This window comes from Pieris napi, chromosome 19 (assembly GCF_905475465.1).
Source record: "Pieris napi chromosome 19, ilPieNapi1.2, whole genome shotgun sequence".
NCBI classification, from domain to species: Eukaryota; Metazoa; Arthropoda; class Insecta; order Lepidoptera; family Pieridae; genus Pieris; species Pieris napi.
In genome coordinates, this window is record NC_062252.1 from 6,804,772 (window position 1) to 6,818,658 (window position 13,887).

The 13,887-nt window shown below is 37.4% G+C and overlaps 1 protein-coding gene and 1 long non-coding RNA gene across 2 annotated transcripts; both read left to right on the top strand.

Annotated features, from left to right (window-relative positions):
* Positions 1-1,533: 1,533 nt before the first annotated feature.
* On the top strand, positions 1,534-2,674 carry LOC125059335. Its single transcript, XR_007118643.1, has 2 exons — positions 1,534-1,679; positions 1,862-2,674. It is a non-coding gene; the product is annotated as an uncharacterized LOC125059335 (long non-coding RNA).
* A 6,854-nt stretch (positions 2,675-9,528) lies between these two features.
* LOC125059238 (lipopolysaccharide-induced tumor necrosis factor-alpha factor homolog) lies at positions 9,529-11,611 on the top strand. The gene is made up of 3 exons (XM_047663564.1): positions 9,529-9,610; positions 10,330-10,625; positions 11,240-11,611. The coding sequence occupies exons 1-3, from the start codon at positions 9,593-9,595 to the stop codon at positions 11,337-11,339; spliced, it is 414 nt and encodes a 137-aa protein (XP_047519520.1). The 5' UTR covers positions 9,529-9,592; the 3' UTR covers positions 11,340-11,611.
* The last annotated feature ends 2,276 nt before the right edge of the window (positions 11,612-13,887 follow it).

The window sequence follows — 13,887 nt, forward strand, 5'->3', positions numbered from 1 at the left end:
CTTCATCAGAATTTTGGTTTGTAATTTTAAATTAATCATTACTTGGTTGTGCATCTACGAGGCTTCTCCAAAACTAAAACTACTACTTGCTTTCTGCAACAAATAAGAGAATATTAATTTAAGCTCTGTCCATGCAAAACTTAAATTTTTTTATAATTCATATTATAAATTTTTTAACACATTTATATTAATATAATTATATAAATGTGTTAATAATATAATTTGTAGCACATGCTACAGACCTGGATAGCAACTTTCTTTTATTCTATTTAGAGATAGAGATAATTTAAATATAATACCGGTGTCTTCCTTGTAGGTTTCTTTGGAGTTGTTTGGGGATTCTTGTTGTTCAGTTCGACATGATTTTCTTTAACCTTTCTTTAATCCTACAAAATAATGAAATTGTTAAGTTATGTTGTCACTGTTGTGCACACCTTTGTTTGGCTTTTTTAGTATTCAAGTTATGTCAAAACTGATTTATTACCTTGTCATTGTTAGCTTTTGGGATATCAATTGTTTCCAAAATGATTTTATTTGTAATATCCTGAAATATATAAATAACATCTATTAATTTAAGTATCATGGTGAGTGGTTCGCACTCAGGTATTAAGGTGTATTATACCCACTGTCCATTATAAGTGGGAATGGGCTCACTTCTGGCTGGACAGAGTTTCGGTACTACAAGTGCAACATGGATGTTTTGAGGTATTACAATATCTCTAACTACCTGTAGGGGAATAAAGTACTGTTGTGAGCATATGCCTATGCTTGAAAGGTTGAACCTTGAACATCACCATACATCATATTTATAATTAACATTCCTACCTCGACACCATCACAATCAAATTCATTGAAATCTACTTCAAACCGTTGCGGTATCATCTCTGCCATATCCATTGTGTCTCGAGAAGGTGATGGTGGCTTTGTTCCACCTCCAGTTTTAGATGTTTCACGGCGATAAGATGACAACTCTTTTTTTGTATTCAATTTAGTGCACTTCCACTGATTCATCAATTGTTTTTTGTCTCTTGTCCTTATATTTGCTAGATTAAATCTGAAAAATTACATGTTTTGATTAAATAATGTGGTCATTTTTTTGAGATGCAGGTACTTATTAAAATGTTTACTTCTCTGTTATATCGCTCCAAGCCTTCATTTTCTCCTTATTAGTATTCGTGCTTAAATCTTTGTTCTCAATTATTGATATATAGAATATTTCTAAAACGTTGCTGTAACAAACGCAATAAACATAAGCAATGAATAATGGTTCATGTTTCAGTTTTAATCAACAATAATACTCGATAATACCTACGGATAGTTAACCTCAATTGTATTGAAGCACTCAGGAAGGTTAGCACAGTTTTTTCACAAATATTTTATCATATTAATTAGTTTTGATTTAGATATTAAATTTAAATCACTTCTGATTATAATTCAGACGCACATATAAAATTCGCACTTGTATAATGAAAATAACTAGATACATAGATAATCTTTTATTTTAAACAATAATTCAAACTCCTATATTTGTTTAACCCTAGAAAGATAACGTGCGCCTCAGAGGCGCCCGCGAAATATATATTTCGCTGCCATTTTGTTCCCGACGCGCATACAAGTTTGTGTTTCCGGGCCAATTCAGTCCTTGGTCATCACTTCCGAGAGACTACTGCTTCTGTTCGGTAAGTACCACAGTTTTGCTGTTAGAGCGATGCGTTGCGCTCGGGAGGCGCATGTTTATCTTTTGTGTAACTTTCGCCACTTTCATAGTGATTTTGTTTTTGTAATTTTTTACCAATGTACGGTAAGTTTAAAGGTAGGTTTTTTTTATTGGTGAATACTTATTGTAATTAATTGTTTTTAGGAGCGTTTTAGCATCATGGCGAGCAGAAGAGTGTTGGATGAAAGAGAAATTGTTTCTTTATTGAATGAAGAAGATGAAGGCGCAGATGTTGGCAGTGACAGTGAGATCGAGGACCATGTAAGTGAAGACAAAGTGCAAAGTGATACTGATGATGAGTACGTAGATGAAGCTATGATTTATGAACATTCGAATGATCCTTCATCACATAATGTCACTGAAAATACTGGACATGTCCAACGCCGCCTAATGATGTGATCAGGGGCAAGAATAGGCATGTTTGGGCTACTGCTAAAGGACAAAATAACAGAAGAACGTCTGCGATCAATATAGTTCATTGCAATAGAGGGCCTAGTCGCATGTCTCGAAATATTATTGAACCACTTACATGCTTTGAGATATTTACAACTGACGAGATTATGCAAGAGAAAGTATTGAGAATATCCTCCCACAAACTAACCGAGAGATGTCTGAAGAAGCTGATGAGAAACCTCCAGCTAAAATTTGACGGTACTGTAGCTTATATACAAAAAAAAGAAGAGAATGTCCAAGATGAGTTGCACAATATGTAAAAAGACAGTGTGCGGAGAACATAAAAAAGATGGTTGCAACAATTGTCTTTAGCCGTTGATTTTTCCAGTATTTTTTTAAAATTGAGACTGATTATATAATAATTAATAAATTAATAAGAAAAAACACTATAAAAATTACCTATTTTTAAAAATTTCTACCTAAGTACAGAAGACTTCTAATTTTTGTTAAGGGTTTATAAATACCTACAAATTTTCATATTTTGAATAAAAATTTATGATAATACTTATGTATTTTATTTACCTATTTATAATTAAACAATTTACAGTAGTGAATGAAATAAAAATAATTGACATTCATTAAAAAAAACTGCTATTAAAATAGTGCGCCTCTCAGGCGCATGTTTATCTTTTCAGTACAAAAAAATAACGTTATCTTTCTAGGGTTAAAAGGTAAATGTCAATGTCAGATGTCAATTGTCATGGTCATTCAAAATTCTTGTTAAGCTGCTAAGCTAAGAAATAGAATATGCGTGAAGTTAGCTTATATTCTATTTCTTTTGTAGATTGCGCACGCTATAATCACACTCCGAATTTTGTGTCATAGGTGCGCGCGCATCGTAAAATTTCACTCTCATCAAATTTTCATAACGCGCCTAAAGAAGTATAACTTCAAAAATATTAACAACAGACTAAAAACTTAAAAGCTAATCTTACAAATACATGGACAGCAAATAGTGATGAAAAAGGAAACATAAGATTTATACAAGTCACGATTGATCAGGATAGGATAAGGTTAAGAAATGTTTATGCAGAAGAGTTTTAAAAGATGATATACTGCTGCATCGTCCAGTAAAATATTTGTTTTGGAAAATGTTCAAATTTGCCCCCCATTGACTAATAATGACAGTGATTCTGATTATGAAATATTTAACGATAAACCTTTTTCGTTGGAGCACACGCAGTTAAACAGCACTGACGCTTCTAAAAAAACTAAACGAATTGTTACCATTTGCGCGTAATGTGCAAGCAATCAATGTGCTTACCATGTTTTAATGAAAAACACTTTGCATAATTAATAAAACTTTTAGAATCGATAACTGAGATATTATTTTATTCCCATCACTACTTACTACACATATTGAACTATCTTCGGGTGCGGTACGAGATACAATCGATATCTAATTTTTTTTTGGTATTTGTAGTTTATTCAAATGTCGTAACTGCGTGCGAACCTAGCAAAATATAAAGCAATTAGCTATCTTTCACCCACAAAAAATTCAAAATATATGTCATTGTTTTTTTGGAAGATATAAATTATTTTCAAAAGTGTATTTTTAGGAGACTGATTAGGTCTCAAACGCACCAGAGGATAGGCTTGTTACGAGATCTTTTAGGTCTCCAACGCACCAGCTGAAAGTTCTTTAAAAATGATGGCGCAGTGAACGTGTTAACTAAGTAACAATAGGTCTGTGTGAAAAAGCATTGCTAAATTCCTTTGAAAAAATAATTAAAACTCCTTTATTTGTTTAAAAGGTACTACAAAGGTCATTATGGTCAACCAAAATTCTTGGCATAGCCGCTAACTTAACGTATATTCTATTTCTTTTTACTTGTAGATTGTCTTATTCCCATCTCGCTCGCGCGCGCTCGGCGCCCGGCTGGTCTAAAAAGAATTCGTTACGTTCGTCGGGCAACTTCATGCTGATAATTTTGTGTCACGGTAAAGAAGACGCCCTGGAGCTCACCGGACCAGTGTATTCTGGTGGTCGGCAGAACTCGCCCAGTTGCGGATTGCTTGTGTAGCAGCTCGTCGAGGCTACACCAGGACTCGCAGAAGGCGACCAATTCGCATAGAAGAGGAAAAACAAGCATATAGCGTATACCGAGATGCAAAACTGGCGCTGCGAATAGGTATCGCCGAAGCAAAAAAGAAAGCATGGCAAGAACTGCTTGACACCCTGGAGCGGGATCCCTGGGGACGCCCGTATCAGATTGTCACAAACAAGCTGCGCTCGTGGGCCCCGCCACTCACGAAAAACATGGAGCCGGAACTGCTCAGCACAGTGGTTGCGGAACTTTTTCCTGAACGCGACGCCCTGAGCTCCCCACATGAGACGACCACGGAACACAGTGTCACAGTGTCTGAAGTATCTCCTTCGGAGCTGAAGACAGCAATAACACGCATGACCACTAAAAAAACTGCACCTGGTCCCGATGGCATGCACGGACGAGTGTTAGCTCTGGCCCTCGACGCTGGTCTTGACATGCGCTTTCGAGGCCTACTCACGAAATGTCTTAGAAATGGCCTCTTTCCGTCGACATGGAAGACTGGGTTGCTAGTTCTTCTAAAAAAAGGTGGAAAACCTACAGAGTCACCATCAGCGTATCGACCTATAGTTCTCCTAGATGAAGCCGGCAAGCTCTTCGAGCGTATTATTGCCGGTCGGATTTACAATCATTTGGAAACTATAGGACCAAACATACATGAGGCTCAATTTGGCTTCCGGAAACATAGGTCAACGATCGACGCAATTGCGCGCCTGCGAAGTGTCTGCGAGGAGCAGGTGTCACGGGGCAGAGTGGTTTTCGCGGTATCGTTAGACATCGCGAACGCTTTCAATTCCTTGCCATGGGACTGTATCGCGGACGGCCTTCGCCACCACGGCTTACCGGCCTATATAAGAAAATGTGTAGCATCGTACCTCAACGGCCGCCGTGTTATCTTCCCGAAACAAAATGGCATAGGGAGTCACCTCATCAAGTGCGGCGTCCCACAAGGCTCGGTTCTTGGCCCCCTTCTTTGGAACATAGGTTACGACAGGGTGCTGCGAGCGAAACTAGTCCCTGGAGTGTCAACTATATGCTATGCAGACGACACCCTCGTGGTCGCTATTGGAGAAGATTTTAAGGAAGCACGCCTCCGAGCGACAGCTGGAGTAGCTCGGGTGGTTTCTGAAATCAAGAAGCTCGGCCTTGTTGTCGCCCTTCAGAAATCAGAAGCTATATGCTTCTACGGCCACAGAAAAGCTCCACCTCAAGACGTAGACATCATCGTCGGCGGAGTAGCTATCCGGGTCGGTACTACGCTCAAATACCTTGGGCTGATTCTTGACCCACGGTGGACTTTCAGACCACACTTCGTGGCACTTGCCCCTAAGCTCACCGCCACCGCAAACATGCTCTCGCGCATAATGCCAAACCTCGGCGGGCCGAGTGGGGGCTGTCGCCTCTTATACGCAAATGCGATCCGGGCAAAAGCACTGTACGGGTGTCCCATATGGGCCGACAAACTGACCGGGTACAATCGCACAATACTCAGGCAGTCGCAGCGAGTGGTCGCTGCCAGGGTTGCGAGGGCGTACCGCACTGTGTCTTATGACGCAGTGTGTGTTATAGCCGGTACCGCGCCATGGCATCTCGATGCGGCTGCTTTTAGCGAAGTATATTGGAGGAGGGCCGAAGCTCGGGAAAAAGGGGATAACCCCACACTGGAACAATTAAACGCGTGGCGAGCCTTAGAAGACCAGGAATTGTTAGTAGAGTGGGAAAGAGAGCTGGCGGATGCGAGTGCCGGTAAATATACTACCGAAGCCCTCAGACCTTTGCTTCAACTTTGGGTAAAGAGGCGCTGGGGTCACCTCAGCTATCGACTTGTGCAGATGCTGTCCGGACACGGATGTTTTGGTAGCTATCTGCACAAAGTAGTAGGGTGTGAGGAGTCACCAACCTGTCACCACTGTGTCGGAGACAGCCGGGACGACGCCCTGCATACACTTAGGGACTGCCCAGCATGGGAAGCGGAAAGGAGACCTTTGTTAGATGCCCTCCAGGGCGAGGACGCAATTCTGCCAAACGTAGTGAAAGCCATATTGAGCGCAGGAAATGACGGCTCGTGGAAAATCTTCTACAATTTCTGCGAGTCGGTCATGAAAGTCAAAGAAGAAGCGGGAAGAACCAGGGAGCTTTGTCCCGGAACCCGTCCGCGGCGGCGAAAGAAACCGCAGGCCCGTCAAATCCTCGCCACCTAAAGAGTGCCCAAGCGGGGAAGCAGGGGTCCATGCGTTCAAAAGAAGGGATGGTGATCCATCCCTGCAAGCACTGGACCCGATCTCCCCTAGCTATTCCTAAAAGCGTATGGCCCGATCTGTGAAGGATACTTGCTGTGTCAAGTATCTTCACAAATCAACAATGGGCGGGGAGAGGTGGACACAACCGCCGCATCGCATGTCGGGAAGCGGATAAGGCTCTGCTGTTACCGCATCCCTCCTAAGGCGATTGTTGGTGGCGCCTTGGGGTTTTAGTGGGTATGCACATTCGCGAGTCCCACATAACCCTCCCGCACTAAGCAGTCGCACCGCGGTGGGGTATGCGCAATGCATTTCCCCAAGTAAAAAAAAAAAAAAAAAAAAAAAAAAAAAAAACGGTGCGCTCGCATCGTAAAATTTCACTCTCATCAATTTTCATAACGCGCCTAAAGAAGTATAACTTTTAAAAAATACATAATAGCTGTTGCACTCAAGAAGAATTAAGAAATGTTACACTGCTCAAATTCACATGGCAACTAAGATGGTGGATAGGTTCCTGATGACACTAAGCCAATTCAAGTCCCAGCAACACAATTCTGGGACCTGGGTTGGTGCGCTGTATGCCTCGTTGCGTATTAAAGTTCACGTTTAATATTGACGTTTTAATTCCAGTTGCTGGCCGTGTTCCTGTCTACCTTACTGCGTAGACACATGCAACAACGCTGATCACTACTGCTCTAACTGCAACGCATATATTGGCTCATACAATGGAGTATAAACATAATGGAAATCAAAGACAAACCCGAAACACCTCGCTCTACGTTCCATAACATGTTATAGAATACTTGTATTGAAGTATTTCAAAGTAATGTGACTCAGACACTCTTAAGAAACCACAGAACGTATTGAAGTGACGAAACCTACTGGCGGGCTAATTGGCATATTGAGTGCTTAATTTTTGTCAGTTATTAAACTACTAATTATTATTATTTATAATTTACTACTATAAAGAAAATAAATAGAGAAAAGGTTCAAATTAAATTATGTTGTTAGTTCGAAAAAAATGCTAAGGAATCTAGAAATTTCCGTATAATGCAAAGTATATTTTTCAAAATTCGATCGTTACACGAGATATCCATAGATCAATTTATAGTGTGGATGAAACAAAACTGCGTTTTTAGCAAATATTAAGTATATTATTGTTAATTTGTGAAGTTTAATAATAGTGTAATTTCGTTATATTACTTATCAGACTAATAACTAAGTGTATCTATAAGATAAGGTATATTTATTTGGATAATGTATATTGTTAAAATTTATAAAGTAGCATTAATTAATTGTACTATAATTTTCTTCGCGAACAATCAAAGCTCCAGTGTAAATTATTCAACATTAAAATTATTTGTAATACCTGTATTTCTTTATTTATGTTTCATTATTAATTTTAATAATTTTATTTCATTATTAATTATATTATTCATAAATATAAATGCTATTCTATCTCAAAGTTTCCTGCTGTCACACATACGCTAATTTCAATACCTGTCTGAGCGTGTGTAACGTGTGGAAGATACCTCACCAACACAAAACAATATATCAACCATAAAATCGAAATCCGCACTCTTGACAGCCTACCTAGCTAAGGATTATATTGTAAGGTATTAGTTTCCTAGTATCGGCATGAATGTGAGCTCGATATTTTCAGGAGAGGGTAGTTTGTTTTACACACTCTAAATTTGCCCTATTCAGTTTCTCTTCCAGGGCAGTCTCTATTGAAACCGCCCAATTACGAAAACATATTAGAATCTATCTCTATTCGAAATTACTTCATCAGCATAACTCAAGTCAGGGCTGATACTCAAACAAGAGATGTCAATAAGAGACCTACGGAGTATGAGTAGATACCCATTTGAGTTTTCGGGATCAGATAGTGAAAATAAGCATGAAAGCATACATGATGGGATTTATGCTTCGAAGGGCAACGTTTACTAACAGGCCATCTCAAGCTTGTACAAGTATACTGCCTTATATTGTAACGCATACAGAAGTTTAAAGGTTTTCTTTATCTAAGTACCCAACATTATTTGTCTTAGGGATAGTTGCGTACAATAAATTAAAAACAAGTCAGGACTTACAGTTGGCCTACTATCTACTTCAAGTCTAGCAGGGAGTGGAGAGCAGCCCAAGTGCTCTCCAACAATTCGGTTTGTACCAAGGTCAAGGTTGTTTGCAATAAGGGCCAAAACCAAATGTTGCACAGATCCCCGTTGACAAAGAAGTTCCGCTTACTGAATGCTGTCTCCGACAATATCGACATCTTTGTATGTTCGCAGAGAGTAGCGAATTGTGTATATTTTAATATGTAAAAATTTTTGAAGTTATACTTCTTTAGGCGCGTTATGAAAAATTGATGAGAGTGAAATTTTACGATGCGCGCGCACCGTGACACAAAATTAACAGAATGAAGTTGCCCACGGAAGATGCTACAGCATTGGACATAATTTAAAAACAACATTCGAATAATAATAGAATTTATGTTACACTTAACGTAAGAGAATAATAATAAATATTTATTTATTTAATTTTTCAAATGTAAACTGAACTTTATTGACTATAATGACTCCTTTTCCAGTCTTTGATTATTTAATGGTAATTAATTATTTGCATGCAAACAAAAACTATTTTTAATAATGCCAAAGAAGTATAACTTCTTACGCGCGAACATAAGTACACGCACCCTTTTTTTCCACATTAGCTTAGTACGGATACTGAATGTCTTTTTGTGAATAAATAATTTCTTACTATTGTGGGATGAATGTCCAAAATGATCGGACTATCTCAAGAACAGGCGCAGGACTACCAGCTTTAGATGATTATCCGCGGCACGGGGTGTTTCGAAAAATTAGAACATTGCCTTTGTTTAGAAAAGTGCACCCGGCTGACAGGTTTTAATGGATAATTGTTTGTTCACAATGACTAATTTGTTGTGTTACCTATAAATAAATTATTTTGAAAACATAAAAGTGATCACATATTTATAAATTTAGGATGATTACGTCGATTTTTTATTAAGGTGCTATCATTCTCGGTAATGATAAGCAACAAAATAACTCTTATCGCAGATAAAAACATGGTATAGAGAGAAAAATTCAGTCGATACTGAACATTCACCAGCTATGGATAAACAGAATAAGGTAAGCTATTGATTATGTGTGTGAATTAGAGTAAGATGTATTCTATACACTTTAAACGTTCCCATAGACAAGGCATCTGAAAGATATTACTGAGTTTTGTAAATTGCTAGCCTGAGAGCCGAATTTATTATCAATGAAAATATAATATTACGCCTTTTCCCGAAGAGGTAGGCAGAGACCACGGATCTCCATTTGCTACGACCCTGACATACCTCTCTCGCTTTATCCACTTTCATGACATTCACGCATATGCATGCTCATGCATATGCAAGAGGGCCCCTGCCCAAGAGATATTATGTTCTATGGATTCATGTGAAGTCTCCAATACGCATTGGGCTAGCGTGTAGACTATAGACCATTACCTCTCGTCTAAGAGAGTCCTATGGCCATTAGTAGGACGTGTAATTGAGTACTCTGAAAATCGTGAAAATTTATTAAAATAAAACTGAGCACAACGTGACGATTTTACTGATAGGGCCCCATCCGAAGAATTTTTCACGGGCCTCATATGCCGTAGTTACGCCACTGCTCGTAGGGTACTTAACTTGTTCCTTTTCTGGTACCTCCTGGATTTGCTCCAGGTATGTACGACAAGGCCTACCCAATCTGATCCCACACTTCTCACGTATGTAACAATTACTTATCCTATCACGCAATGTTACAACACACATACTTAACGCTTTATAACGCTTATTAATTAAAATTCTCTAAAATTCCAGTTTGAAATGACGGATACAAGATATCCAGCGAGTCCACCGTACCCAGGAGATTCAGGGTTTCAACCCCAACAACCTCCTTACGGCAATCCTCCACCATACACAGAACACCTAATAGTAGGTCCACCAGTGCAAACCACTGTTATCACAACATCACCAACCATTGTGATGATCAACAATTTGGGACCAAATCCAACGTCATGCTTTTGTACTGTGTGTAATAAGCAAGTTGTCACTGCTGTGAAAAAAGAAACAACTCTCAGGACTCATTTGTTTGCAGGAATTCTGTGTCTTTTTGGGTAAGTAAGAATTATTTACATACTATAGGTGATCCACTTATTCAAATAACTAAATCAGTCTTATTGCTTTTAACTTAAGTACTTTTCGTCCCTTTCTTTCAATTGTGTTTACGCTGTGATAAAGAGAGACAGATGACTTGAAGTACTTTACTTTTATTTTTTAGGAAATTGAAAAGTTTCGACACATTGCATTACTTTTTTGTAAGGCGTAATAATTCTAATAGTCCTTTCGTATTTAGACTGTAATTGTTTTCCAGTAAACTATACCTAATGTATTTATTTTTATTAAATATAAAAATTAATGAATTATTATTGTTTTTATATTTTTTTTATTTTAGTTTTCCACGGTTTTACTTAGTTTGCCGAAAGAGATTGCCAAACATAATAATTATTATTTATTTTATTCCAAACAACATATCTCACTGAACAGTAACTACACATTATTTATATATATTTAATTTTTTATATATTTCCCAGTATGGAGCCTATTTTCATCCTTAATAATAAATTTTTTAATATTGCTTTGCATCAAAGTCTGAAATGGAAATGCACTTTGCTTTCTTATCCTATAATTTGTATTATAAATACTATATAATTTTATACATTATTTTCAGATGTTGGTGCTGTGTTTGTATACCATACTGTGTGGATAGTCTCAAAAAGTCATTTCATTACTGCCCACAATGTAACGCCTACCTTGGATCGAGCACATGAATTATGTGAAGTGATTAGTAAAAAAATATATTTATGTTTTTTTCATATACTTTATGGTGAGAAAATGTCATAGAAGTCCAATACACTTATGACATATTTTTTTATTAATATTATGATTTAAAATAAAGCTAACTTTTTTTCATAAATTTAAACAATTCGTACAAAAGTTAATTACCAAATTGTTATATCACATTGTCTTTAATGTACACGATTAACACATTTAGCGATTTATCTAAATTGAGTTACGTAAGTAATAAATTTACCTTAAAATACGTTATGGAAGTTTTATTTTAAATATTCATTAATATACCATTGATTTTATTGAAAACGTGGTCGGAAAATCTGACTGAGATTCATGGTTGTTCGTAGCCGAAGATGTTTTAATAGGCAGTCGTGCGATTCTGTAACTCACTTTTCGTTTATTGTTTATCAGAATGCCAAATCGTAAAATGACTGCTTTACGACTGATTTGAGCGCGACCGCCGCATGATAACAGCTGTGTGAGTTCAAGAAGTGAGTTACAGAATGGCAAGGCAGAACTCAAGAAGAGATTCAGTAACGGACTTCACGCGAACTATGGCTCACGTATGTCAACATCCAATATAATATTTGCGACGTCAGACTTATCGGTAAGTCTCTGATTGCTCTCACAGTGGTGTTCAGAAACAATGCTTGAAGGTAACTATGGCTTCCGTACGTCAACGTCAAGCTAAATCTCGAGTCTGAATCATATGCGATTGTATATAATAACTAGCTGATCCGGCAAACGTCCTTTTGCCATGTATATCATTTATAATAAAAAAATACGGGTTGATCGTAGAGGGGTGAAAATTAGGGGTTGTTTGTATTTTTTAATGCTGGTTCATAAAAATTAAAATAAATTATCTGAAAATTAAAAAAAATATAATTTAGGGGTGGACTGGACTACCTTAACATTGAGGGGGATGAAAAATAGATGTTGTCCGATTCTCAGACATACCCAATATGCACACAAAATTTCATGAGGTGAGGTGAGGAAAATTTCGGTCAAGCCGTTTCGGAGGAGTTTAACTACAAACACCGCGACACGAGAATTTTATATATTAGATAATAGAGCCTTTTTAATTTCCATATCTATTTCTATTTCAAATCTTGTTAGTATTTACTTATAGCTAAATGTTAGTCGCCTGTCGATATGAACCCGATAAGGAGTTCAAAGATGTCTCTATCTTTGCCACTCTTTTCCTCCTATTTCTATCATCCTTCATCATCTTCTTTTTGGCCTGCTCACTCTTCTTTTCCCGGATGGTTCCGTCCATTGTGTTGTTTTTAATGTCCATTATTGTATATAAATAACTCAAACTAACTTTGACATTGCTTTAGAGAGATGAAAATCGTTGAACAACAAAAACACATTTTTACATACATAGTGAATGTATAATTCGTATTTATCGTTAAGTGTTACGTATCTGTTATTCTGTGAATGTTATCTATAATCTTTTAATAGCGAGTGCCGTCACTATTTACTTGTTTCTTAGGATATTTTAAAGCCAGAGTTTAATAATAAAAATAGTCGCCTAGCGCTTCTCGGAGAGAATAAGACGTATTTTTAGTGTTTGTTGCGCTAATATTTCGTTACATCTGTTAAAAATAGAGGTAAGATTTCTAATATGTTTTGTTTCAAATGAATCATTTTGTTTAATTTACTAGTAAGTTCATGTATAGAACTAGCGTTTTAGGCTTCGTGGTTGAATAAACGATAAAATCATACAAGCATTACAATAATAGCGTTCTTTACATTAAATTCTGCATACTAAATCTAGTATGCAGAATGCATGCAACAATCGCTTGAAGTTAATTTCGCTTTAAGTATGAAATTGATTTGAAACTATTGAATTTTACCTAATAACCTTTAAGAATTATTTTATCCAGTAAGTATAAATTAGTATGATTTTATTTATGCAGATAAAACTATTTTGTTTGCCCCTATTATACGGTATATGATATTATCGGTATATGTAATTTATATACCTAAATACATTGGAATGCACAAATGAAACTTTCGAGGCTTTCAAATTAATTTAGTTCTATGATTAGAAGTGGACTGCTCAATAAATTATAATCTAGGCTGTGCCTTTCTATAGATATTAAACATTGAATTTTATGTACAATATGATTAATAACGATTGGTAACAAGGAGAAAAGGCCCTCTAGGGGGAAGGGAGGAAGGTCGTCCTCAGTGGCGTAACTATACCATCTGGGGCCCGTGGAAAATTCATTTGATGGGGCCCTATCAGTAAAAATCGTCACGTTGTAGTCAGTTTAATTTTAATAAACTTCGAGATTTTCAGCGTACTCAATTACACGTTGTATATGTCCCACTAATGGCCATAGGACTCCTCTCTTAGACGAGAGGGAATGGTATGTAGTCCCCACGCTAGCCCAATGCGTATTGGAGACTCCACATTCATCCTTAGAACATAGTATCTCTTGGGCAGGGGCCCTCTTGGGTCGGGGGCCCGTGGCATTTTGCCAACCGTGCAACCCTATTGTTACGCCACTGGTCGTC